We start from the raw sequence: 12,529 nt of genomic DNA, 5'->3' as shown, positions 1-12,529 counted from the left end.
GTGTTGAAAAACTTCGTTCTAATCGTCTAGCCCTTCAACTATTCAGGTGTCGAGGACAAAATTTCTTTCTTCCTCTCCAAAATCCTATTATACACAAAAATTTTAGCCTTTTAACTTTGAACTCAATATCTCCGGTAAATCGAATTCGCTTGAATAGGTTCTTGGCAACAAAATACATGCGGCAAAAGTTATTCAGAAAAATAAATTAAGTTATAAGGGCAATGACTTTTCCTGACGATTACCAAGGTAAAAAAATAGACTACAGGAGAGCAACAACAGTCAGAAGAGCAATAGCGACGTTTAGCACTTGGAATACTCCAAATTGATCATGCAGGTAGACGAGTGAAAATTGTTGTATATTCTAAATACTACAACAGCAGGAACCTGGGAGACTCTCCGGAGACAACATGCTTAAAATCTTTTGCTTTGGAAATGAGTTCCCTTCACTTCGAAGCCAGCACCACAGTTTTACCACTCCTGCTTTCATGAATCTTGGCACGGAAAGAATAATTCGAAGTAAGGGTTAGCTAGCGACAAAAATGTCAGTTTAGGGCTTATTCTCAAACAACAGTCAAGTAAAAAAAATGTAAAACGTCCTAAATGCACAAATTAGAAGAGGATGGAACGGATTACAAAAAATGGAGGAGGTGGCAGGCTGGAAAAAATTTACTCTCACCGAGTCTCGAACCCTGAACTTTCACATCAGAAGCGCAGCACGCTACCACTCGGCCAAATCGCTTTTAAACAATAGGCGAAATTTTAAAAAATAAATTCAACATGACCACATTTTTCAATTTTTAAATGCTTTTTTCTCTCAAACCCGGGCGTATTTGGACAAAACCCTTCAACTGTATTCCTATCTAAGTGTCTACTTTCAAATAAAAAAGGTTTCATCTTCTTTCTTGACATCAGTTAGGCAAAGTCTCCTTGTTAGCATAACTTTTAAAACAAAGTATGGTTACTATGGTGCACATGTAGGAAATTAAAAATTCAATGGACAGAGCAAGGAAATAACACAATTTCCTCTGAAAAAGTTACTCTCCGTATATAAGATCATCTAATTCAAAAGGCCAATCCACCAGATGTACATTGGTGTGGCTCAGAACAGCAAGCTGAGGGCCAGAGGAGCTCTCCCAAATATCCATTCCCATTACTGGTTTGTCAGCCACAGGATGTTGCCAATGATAGTTCAACAAATCTAAACTCAAGAGATTTTCAGGAGTTTCAAAGTAATACATCACCACAGAACCTGCAATCAAAATAAAAAGGATGGGATTAGCTTTCACAAAGCCAAATGAGAATAAATGCTACAAACATATTTCCATGGCGTAAAACAATTTGAGATATGTACAAACCTGAATTCATTCCAAGGATAAACATGTTTCCATAGATCAGTGCTGCCCTTGGATAAGTTTTGAGAACCTTCTCTATATTGTACTCATAATATTCCGATCCATTGAGTGATAATAGCATTTTATGGTCATCTGAAAATTTAAAATAGCAAACTATTTTCAACAATAATATCTCAGGGGAAAGTTTCTGCTGTGTAAGCCATTTGGAGCCGTCATCTATTCGCTTTGTAGCCACTGATTAGTACCTATTTGCTTTCGAACTGCTCTGGAATTGAAACACAATACACAGAAGTTCATGACATCGATGATCATAGCATCCTACCATGTCATCAATTCATTTGTACACCTTTTTAACTCATTTGTAACAAATTTTGAATTCCTTTGGATTTCTAATGGAAAGTGCCGTGGAACAAAATTTCAAACTCATTTGGAATTAACATTGGAACTGATTTGTGCCAGTCGTTCACCCGCTTTGGAACTCATTTGTACATCATGCAAACTGCTTTGTAGCAGTTCAAGATGGCTTCTGGAGTTGCCTAGGAATTTATGCTGGATTTGCTGAAGGAGTCTATACCAGGCGACTATAATGGATTGAAGTTCGGCAGTAATTTCATTCCAAGATGATATATAGTCACTGTTCTTGGGTATGTCCCACTACATATCCGAACTTATCTGTAAGTGACGATCCTTCCTACCTCAAGTACCGACTTGGAGGGTGGTGAGTACTCTGGCAGTATAGGTTGAGTGGGGGTAAGTGGCTTTGGTGGTCAAGAAAGTACATACATATCGAGAGCTTAACTCCAGTCTTCTGTGGATCATTCAGTGTCCATTACTAATTGTAAGTAAAATGCATTCGTTTTGGGATATTTATTCTTGAAAACCATCATGTTAAATATCCAAAAATCCGATGCATAATGCAATTCCGGGTACCTGAATTTGTAGCAATACAGCAACATTGAAACAGATTTTCGAAGGAGGGATAGATGTTTGGCAAAAAAAATTAAAACTATTGAAAAAGAGATGATATTTCCGTTGCTTGGGGATCGGGAAGACAATGCATCGACCTGTATGTTTTATGTACATACATCGATGTAAAATACTCTTTTTTGAAACTATTGAAGAGCGGAAGAATTGACAAAAATTTTTTGCAATAAAAATCATTGTAAAATTCAGCATTTATGTACGAAATATATTATGAAAGCATAGAAATTAATGTTTTTACAATAATCTATGTACTCGAAAAACTTCATTATTCACGATGTTTGCCATGAAATTGCTATTGAATACCTCATTTTACGCAACCAAGACTCTCGGCACGCAGTGATGATACCCTCGCCGCAATTCAAAATGGCTCCAAAAATATGATTTATGCAACAAGGAAAATAAAATAATAATTTTTTAAAACTTAATCGATAGACCATTTTGGCATTCCAGTTCCATTAACTGACTTATTAAACTGCTTATTCATTCCTATTGCATAAACATAATAGAGAATTTTCATTTTCTTGAGCAAATGAATCGGACTGAACTTGGCCATGGTATGTTGGCACGGAGAAGCCAGTTCCAAAACAAATGATGACGTCTATAGATCGCATGGAGTCATTCAAAGGAATTGCAAATGTGTGGAAAGCAGTTACACATGAATCTTCTCCGTACACGGCAGTTAATATACGAATGATGACGCCTGGAAATCCTGTTAAATCTTTCAAAAGGAGTTCCAAATGTGTAGAAAACAGTTTCACACGAACACTGTACAAAGGAGTTCGAAGGGGAATTACAAATGAGTTACAAATTTCTTCATACACACTTCCAATTTTTTGTACAAATGAGTTCCACAGCATTTCCATGATAGATCTTGATGTTTCAAAAGGGTTCCAAAGCAGCTGCCGAGAAAAAAGTTTTCCCAGAGATGTTATACCACTTAAAACATTGTGTTTAATAATCATACTTATATGTTGGGCAAAAAGTGCATCAGGTTGATATGCCAGCTCCCACAAGTAATGTACGTATTTTACTTCATAGCAAAGGCACCATTCTTTTTTTTTCAGAAAAATCTTATTAAAAAATTTAAAGTAAAATTTCACATACAGCAGATTTACACAAAACACTAAAATGTTATGAATGTATGGTATTCCCGTAGGAACATATAGTTTCCTATGGGAAAAGTTTCTCATTGTCAAATTACTATAGGAAAAAGAAATCCCATTGATACTTTCACTACGGATCATTATTATTGTTAGACAAGTAATATTATTTTTCATTATTTAACTTGACAGGTGAGCATTCAGATTGAAAAAAAATGTGTACTTGCAATAATCTCGAATGACCATTCACACCCTATCTTTTGGGTTGAGGACTTTGCTAATTAAAATTCAACCTCTCTTAAAAACTTTTACAAAGAAATTTTAAGTCACAGCTCTTTTGTATTTTTTAGATTAAAATTATAATATCAAAGTTTTCATTTTTTACTGGATTGTTTTGAATTGATATCTGAGGGGCGCAATAATAGGCTGCTATTGCCCCCATCAGAGAATCATGCCCAGGTGCCACAGCACCCACTGTAGCCATGACCATGATCATACATCCATTATGGTGAATATGTAATAAACTCAAGACAATAGTAATGATTTCGAAACAAACAAATACCTGAGATCCACATGAAAATGTTGTTCCTCCAGTTGTAGTACTGTAAAATCTCTAAACCTTCATAATGGTTGACCTTACTAAAATATGTGGAGGAATCTTCTACTACTGTTACATGAACAGTATCATTTTCAAGAGAGCAGACTTCTACCATGGTGTCATCACCCTCAGCAAAGTCAGCTGCCATAATCGTGCCTTTCTTCGTCATAGCAATGATCTGCCATGAAAAAAAGAGATGCATTGAAACCTCTTGGTCAGAGAAGTCTCCGACTTACAGATGGTATTCAGTTCCCCACCTTCAGAATAAGTGTTTTTGGTACCTCTCACCTACAGATACATACCTTTCACTGGCAGTAATATTTTCCCTAACCAATAGAGTCTATTAAGGCACAAACCTGCACAAACCACCATGAAAATTGTACGAATGCATGAACAGAAAAAAGAACCAGTTTTGATTAGGTGCATTCCCTTTTGATCCGCCAAAATCGTTCGTGCATTCACACATTAACTCATATGCGGTAACAGTGGCGGATCCAGGATAGGGACAAGGGGGGGGGGCAAAGTGGGGTTAAATATTCCAGCAGTAGTGGGGGTCGGAAAAAATTACCAATCTATCTATTGTAAATTGGATACCATAGATCTGCCACTGTGCGTTAATATACATATTGTGTTACCAGGCCTATACAGAGAAACTTCGAAGTTTCTGAAAACTGTTTGGGCAGGCTTTTAAAATAATGCCAACCATATTACAGCTAAACTATACAACATAAGATAATGGTTTAGAGCCTCACCTGGTGGAAATCTTTGCCATCAGCAATTGACGAATTAACTCTGCAATGCCACATGTTTAAAGATTTATTGACACCACTAGTTTTACCGCACAATTGAATACTCAGGTGCACTCACAAAAATATGCACATTTAGAGAAGTTGCAAATTAAAAGGGAGGTAGCTCTCCCCCACTTCCCCTAGTACATTAAAACTGGATACATTGAAAAGATATTAATCTTTAAGGAGGCTAGGAGTTTGTGATACAGGAGGTTAAAGGCTGTGGGTAGCAGAGGTACTGTTGTCAAATCTTAAGCCTTTTAATGTGTTCCAAAAAATTACTGAATCATAATGCCAAGGGAAACAGCCCCCTTCACGTCCCATCTAGTTCAACACAGGAGTTTAAGTGAACAAGTTATTATGAGTATTATCTAACTGTTCGGTGTACAGTATCTTGGTTTTTCATAAAAGAAGAAGACAATGAGAAGCAAACAGTATTGTTTTGTACCCGTATATACCACTGGCTACATTTCACCAATTTGGAAAAACAAAAAGTCTGTTCAAAGCAAAAGTTGGAGCAATTACAGTTCAGAAATTCAGCATATCGTGAATATGCTATGTTTTGCGATTCTTTTTCGAAGGCCATGCAGTTCACTCAGTAGAAGTTAACCATATTGAAGGTCCAGACTGTCCCATCAATAGTGTGTCATTTTTTATTTCTAATTTTAGGCACTTAAAGCAATTTTGATTATTTTATATATGCTTCACAAAAGGGTTGTATGTCTTGTTTCATTTAAACCAAATTTTATCATTTAGATATTTTGACCTCATAATGTGAGTCCAAACACAAAATTATACTCCATCTTTTTTGGTGTCTATGTTAAAAATTTTGCAATTAAAAAAGAGGCTGGAGGTTTATTAATTACTAACTACTAAAAACTAATTACTGGAGGATCCATGATGGTGGCTACCCAAGGTAACAGTTTACTCCTCCAGCTTAACACTGATGTTCAAACATAGTTAATGAATATTTAAAAGCTACTTGCTTATGCTTATCAGACCTAGGACAGTATCTCCAAGAGGCACTGCATACCACCGCGGCACCATGGAAAGTAATGAACCCCTCCTCCTTCAAAACAATTACCTTACTCCACCAGTATAGAGTGTATAAACAATGTAAGTACATTTGTGCACTTGAGGATGATGCTCTGTGGTGGCCATGTCAATATAAATAATGAAATACATATATACACACCAATTCTTACCACGTTTTTACAGGTCTAATCAATGGTTTCAATACACAAGCTGCAAGCAATATAAAATTGTATGTAAATAAAACTCAAAGTCATTAGTTATCAAATATATTACCAGGATGAGAACTTCTCGTGTGTCCAGAAGTAAATACCTAATTGCTATACATACAAAGATGCTGGCCAGGAAAAACAAACTACATTTTGTATGAAAATGAAAAGGAGACTTCGTTCATTTCCACAGATTTATTTTGGCGGTACGGCATGTTTCGACCAACGAGGTCATTATCAAGTACAAAAATTTCGAATGTTAGCAAACATATATACTCTTGAAGGGGTTGAGGGAAACAGTGGAAGGAGTGGGTGTCAGGAGGGGGGGGGGGGGAGGAGTGTTTTCTTAATACAACCCCCACTTGGGGTTTCCAACCCAGCACCTTCCCCCCCCCCCTCCTGACACCCACTCCTTCCACTGTTTCCCTCAACCCCTTCAAGAGTATATATGTTAGCTAACATTCGAAATTTTTGTACTTGATAATGACCTCGTTGGTCGAAACATGTTGTACCGCCAAAATAAATCTGTGGAAATGAACAAAGTCTCCTTTTCATTTTCGTGTATTAATTTCCACATAGTTGAGCCTAATACAATTGAACGAATACATTTTGTATATTACTTACATATAATTATATTGTTTGGAAAAAGTATGTACTCAATAAATAATACCTAGGGGAATATACAATGTAAGGCCCACAAACAGGTTACATTATGTTCAATTAAGAAATGGCTAGCCATTTCCTTATGAGTATAGAACAAATTGTTGAATGATAGAATACCAAACCACTGAAGGATGAGAATTCCACAGCTTGTGAGTTTTCTAAAGGTTAAATATGGGCATTTCCATGAAAATATCAACTTTTTCTTACTAATTAAAATTTAGGCTGGAAATATTTTATCTTTATAAATCAACAGCTAATTGATTGAATTTCAAGAAATCAATGTTTGAAATATTATTCACAGCCTTGCTAAAAGTTTTCAAACTATACATCGATTCACAGAGCTTTGAAGATGTTTAAAATCATTCCACTTAGGAGGTTGACCTCGCAGTAATTCCGTCACATTTTAATTATGGGCTTGTTTAGAAGGTATTTCGATAATTAATTTTGTTTATGTACATGAAAATCACCTTCATAAATGTTTTTTGATCAAGCACAGTTAAAAGTTTTACAATTTTTTTGTATTTTACAAATCAATCGAAATATCCTATTGCATAATTTTCTCTAAAGGTAATTCCGTCACAAATGGAATTGCCCATATGCATATGCACTTGAGAGTACTGATCAAGGCTTATAAGTTATTAATCATACATGGTGTTGCTAAAAATATTACCTTGGTACCCCATAGGTCCAGGGACACAACTGGAGGCTTGCAGGGATGATAAAGTACAATGAAGTTGATTATGGGCATTATACCATCGAGCTGGGGAGCAGAAACTAAAAACACAGCAATACCTCCACTCTCGTCTAGAGTAGCAAAGTAACTTTGCTGAGTTCTGTAAGATATTTTCAAATTTTGAGTGCTACAATATTAACTTATATTTGGAAATACATAGCATGTATTGGACATACACAAGCTCATAATAACAGAACTTATGGCAATAAAATTTCATACCTAATCATAATGGTTGCATGCTCATGATGGCATATATCAAATACTTTTGGTTCCATACTTTCTTCTATTAAGTATGATATTTTCACCATCCGATCATGAGACGTCGATAGGATATAATTCAGTCTTTTATCTGCTTTAGCTTCCTTCCTTTCATCTTAAAGGGGAACAAATTGAGAGTAAAATATAATATGAAAAACCAATGGACACCAACAAGATTAGCAAGAGTGAGCAAATTTTATCCTAGTATTCTGAAAGATATTGGTATTACATACATAGCATTTGTGGATATAAAAAAGCATTTGATGACATAAAATGGGATAAAATATTTATGATCTTGAAAGATGCAGGAATATATAATAGGGACTGAAAATTGATATGGAACCTTTACAGGAACCAAAAGGCTGTTATCTCTGGAAGGAGAGAGAGCAAGAGGAAGTAGAGATTCAGAAAGGTCTATGGCCGTTTTCCACTCCACGTAGTGTGCACTCATTCCCTTTCTCCCTTGCACCCTGCTCCCTTACTAATGCTCTACTGGCGCCATAAAGTGTAAACGGAAATAATGCGAACTGTTGACAGTAACGAAATGTGAAGCGCAGGGTCGGGTTAGGACATCTCGTGGTTGATTTAAGAATTAATTTCACCCTGCTACTCGGTTTGTTTACGTTTTTAATTTAGACTGCTTAGTATTTTGACTTTTCTGGCACCGATTGGATGCTCTCTCTTCACATAATAAACAAAAAATTACTTAAAACTTCAGTTCAAGATTTCTGATTTTTCCATTGCCGCCATTTTCATGTCCACTTCCTACGAGGGGAAGGTAGCGAGGGAGAATCCGAGTTCCCTTGCTCACTTACCCTTCGTTCCCTTGCGCCCTCGCCAATTGGATCCACCCTTGCTGTCGTCACATCCGTAAGTTGAGGATCGAAAAGTGCACGAAGGGTGAATACATAATTGCGAATTGGAAAACGGCTTATGTCAAGGCTGTGCACTACTATCCACTATTTTTTACCTTCATATAGAAGAGCTCTTGACAAATCCAAGGAAAAATTAGACACAGGCATAAGAATATACGGTGAAAGAATAATCATGCTAAGATATGCTGACGACATTGCTGTCCTTACTGAAAGTCAAGAAGACCCCGAGACCATGCTAAATAAAATGCAAACTGCCATGAAAGAAGAATGCAAGATGAAAATAAATAAATCAAACACAAAAGTAATGGCATGTCATAAAGATGAAGTGATGGAAGTGCAGACAAACATTGGTAGAGAAAAACTTGATCAAGTGAATGACTTCACGTATCTAGGGAGAAAGATCACGTGAGATGGAAGAACTAATGTAGACGTAAAAAGCAGGATCATGCATCCAGAAGTAACAGCCTTGAAATTAGGCAAAGAATTCTTAAAACTAACGCACAGAGTGTGGCATTATATGGCTGTAACACAAGGACTCTGGCGAAAGAGTATAGGAAAAGACTGATTTCATTCAAACTATGGTGTTATAGACAAATGCTAAAAATTGAGCGGACACACCGAATATTAAATGAGGAAATATTGAATCTAATCAAAGAGAAAAAAAGCATATAATGAAATTGGTCGTAGATAGAAGAGTCCAACTTTTTCAGCATATAATGAGGCAAGAGGCATGGGCGTACTCAGTGGGGGTAGGGGAGGGGGCAACTGCCCCCCCCCCCTAGAAGCGAAAATAAATTTAGTTGAAAACAGAAGTTATAAACAAATTTTCCTTTTGAAAAAAATGATATTAGTATAAGACATGGAACTAAAATAAAAATCTTTTTTTTTTTCAAGCAAATAATTATAAAAACTAATAAATTGTTGTCATTATTTCCTTAAAATTTTGGTTTCATTAACCTTTTCTGTGCAAAAAAAGTTACAACTTGAACGACCACAGCTCGTTTTGCCCCCCCCCCCCCCTAGTTTTGATTCTGGGTACGCCCATGCAAGAGGGGATCCTATTGGCTATCCTAGAGGGTCATGTTGATGGAAAAAGACCCAGAGGAAGACCGTAGATCCAGTTTATAGGCCAAATTATGAAGAATGTTGGATGCAAAAGCTATGACGATATGAAGAGGAAGGCGGAGAGAGAGAAAAATGGAGAGTGCCAACCAATCTTAGGATTGAATACCAAAGGAGGAGGAGGATTTTGAAAAACTACTAAATTTCTCTCTGTTTCTGGAAATTCATAAGAGAAAGTGATTTTCAGAGAAATTCCAGGGAAATAAATGAGACTTTACAAGACAAAGTTGTCAGCGCCTTTGTCTTCCCTAAGATATATGAGAGAAAAGTGTAAGCCAGGCAGTTGTGAGGTTAAGTCTGAGACATGAAAAAGTTTGAAGCAGGAAGGGTAGGAAAAATGTGAGACAGAGAAAAGATCCCACTTTTCAGGTGGCTCACACACTTCCCTCAGAAATGTATGGCTATTTCTCAAATTTTTTTTAGGAAAGTATGAGACACTAGAAATATCCAAGGCTATGAGTCCAAGGAAAGTATGCGACATAGGAAAGGTATAGCTGCTTCAGACAGGGGTCATTCTATGTCAGTTCTTCCAGGCATGCTACCCACAGACACAAATTTGGGGATAAAAGGTGGCAATTTTCATCCTTCTCTCTGGAATGAAACCATGTAAAATTTTTCTTGGGTATCTCTACTATCTTTTTTCACAAAAATTTGAAGTTTGGGAGCAAGTTCAGTTTTTTGATGAATGTGGTATCTAAGGGCACTCGTGACTCTAGAGGAAAACACATTGTTCCAGTTTCATTTTTCAACCAAATCTTACGAAAATTTGCAGGTTTATCAGAGAAGGCATGAGGATTTGTAATAGAATTTGAAAAAAAACGCCCTAAGAGATATAGAAAATTCTTGAAACAATATGTTTCATAAGATTTTAGAAAATCATATGTAAAACATGGCGATGGTTTGACCAAAGGCAATAAGTTAATCGAGCTAAATTTTATTTTCTTATATTCCTTAAGATATGACTCACCACCTATGAGGCTTAAATTCATGGCTTTTTGCTTCCCTTGATGTTAAAAAATGTTGATGTACTGAAAAAATATTCACAATCCCGGTAGTCAGTGATGGCCCTTCTCAGAAATGAGATAAAATGTTAGTGACACAACTGTTTTCTGTGTTTAAACATTGATTCTAAGAATGAATCTAATACAATTTAAATACAAAAATAAACACATCCATTTTTTAATGTTCTGGTTCTGTTTTTCTTCAGAGAATAAAAGTATGCAAAAGTGTAGAGTATTTAAGAGAAACTATAGCACTTGCCATCACTCTTTTATGGAAGAATGAATATTGCCAAGTTTTATCCAAATCCGTGTAGCTGGGTGCAAGGGCATACCCAGGACCAAAACTAGGGGGGAGGGGAACAAGCCTTGGTCTTCCAAATTGCAACACTTTAGTGCAGAAAATGTTGATGAAACCAAATTTTAAGAAAATTATGTCAGGGCTTCATTAGTTTTTAAAATGGTTTGCTTGGAAAAAAATTATGATTTTTATTTTAGTTCCACGTCTTAAGTTAACATCATTTTTCATCAAAAGAAAATTTCTTCAAAAATTTCGTTTTGAACTAAATTTATTTTCACTTCTAGCTGCTGCCCCCTCTCTGGGTATGCCCATGGGTGGGTGTGATGCCTGGATGACCTGACATACAATGACCCACTAGTGAAGATTACAATGAGATATTTGAGAGAAAAGTGTCCCATTTCCCTTACTTTTCTCCTAAATCATTACCCATGCATGCCTCCAAGAAAAGCCCATAAAAATACTTTAACAGAGGATCTCACCTAAAACGCACAAAACCTCAAGGCAGGTCACTCTGGACCGATGCCTAGCTATTAGGAATGGTTCACCACCGGATGTCTCCCATGATTTTATTTCTCCACTGTGCAATCCTATCACAATGGAGTTCTCTGAAATGACAGTACATTTATAAATGTGCAAATCGCTAGAATTATAACAGAGCGTCAATCAAAGTTACAAAACATCATCTCACCAACGATCTTCATGCAAGTAACAAAACACGCTTTCTGTTCCAATAATACATCAATATGATACAAAAAATTGTTGAGCACTTTCCACTGCAACCAAGTCAAGTATAGGATTTTCCAGTTCAACTCATCTACGTTCTTAGTACTGGGTCTCCAGTAAGGGAACTTTTTAATAGTCAATTCCAGAAGGACAACGCGTGAAATTTCCTTGAAACATAAATTTCTCCAATGAGGCTGGTTCTGCAAGGCATATAACACAATTAAGTAATATACAGTATAATCAAAACATAATTACGGCAGATCGGAATATTAGGCAAAATAATGTCATTAACAACACGATCTAATGAACTACGTGCCTCGTCGAATAACCGAGCTACGTCGTTCCATTTCTTGCAAACAGCTTTCGTTTTAATGAGCGTATGACCATCAACAAACTTAAGAATATGCTCAATCATTTCAAGGGGTAAATTATCCATCATAATAACCCCACAGCACACGCAGAATCGAAGTGAAATGTTGCTGAATAAGTATTTTTTGGAGCAATTGATTCAACACTAAAGGGAAACCATTTATACGCCTCATTTGGCTTTGTTTAATAACAACCACAGCACCATCACGTTACTCCTGCCTTACTCCATTCTCTATCGTTATTTCATGGGTTATTTATCTTACACTTCTATTGAATACGATACGACGATACTGGACGATACTATCTTCAACTTGTAAACAAACCCATTACCACCAATCGGATACCGGAACGCCGGAACCAACCGGAACATTGGTTCCGGCGCGGCGTGGGGGATGGGGTTAAATCGTACGTCAATTGTTTAAAT

At 36.5% G+C, this 12,529-nt stretch overlaps 1 protein-coding gene across 2 annotated transcripts; it reads right to left on the bottom strand.

Moving 5' to 3' along the window:
- Window positions 1–936: 936 nt before the first annotated feature.
- Window positions 937–12,475, bottom strand: LOC124162410. Of its 2 annotated transcripts, XM_046538938.1 has the most exons (8): window positions 12,053–12,475; window positions 11,702–11,936; window positions 11,493–11,618; window positions 7,679–7,832; window positions 7,397–7,559; window positions 3,999–4,212; window positions 1,356–1,484; window positions 937–1,249 (listed from the first exon to the last, which is right to left on the bottom strand). In XM_046538938.1, exons 1-8 carry the CDS (start codon window positions 12,173–12,175, stop codon window positions 1,035–1,037), a joined length of 1,359 nt encoding a protein of 452 aa, XP_046394894.1. In that variant the 5' UTR covers window positions 12,176–12,475; the 3' UTR covers window positions 937–1,034. The 2 variants fall into 2 exon arrangements, with proteins under 2 accessions (XP_046394894.1, XP_046394895.1); XM_046538939.1 differs by lacking the exons at window positions 11,493–11,618; window positions 11,702–11,936; window positions 12,053–12,475 and adding an exon at window positions 8,688–9,253.
- Window positions 12,476–12,529: the final 54 nt, after the last annotated feature.

Source organism: Ischnura elegans, chromosome 7 (assembly GCF_921293095.1).
Source record: "Ischnura elegans chromosome 7, ioIscEleg1.1, whole genome shotgun sequence".
Taxonomy (NCBI): Eukaryota; Metazoa; Arthropoda; class Insecta; order Odonata; family Coenagrionidae; genus Ischnura; species Ischnura elegans.
The sequence above is the reverse complement of the archived record's forward strand: the minus strand, read 5'-3'. Positions and strand labels throughout refer to the sequence as shown.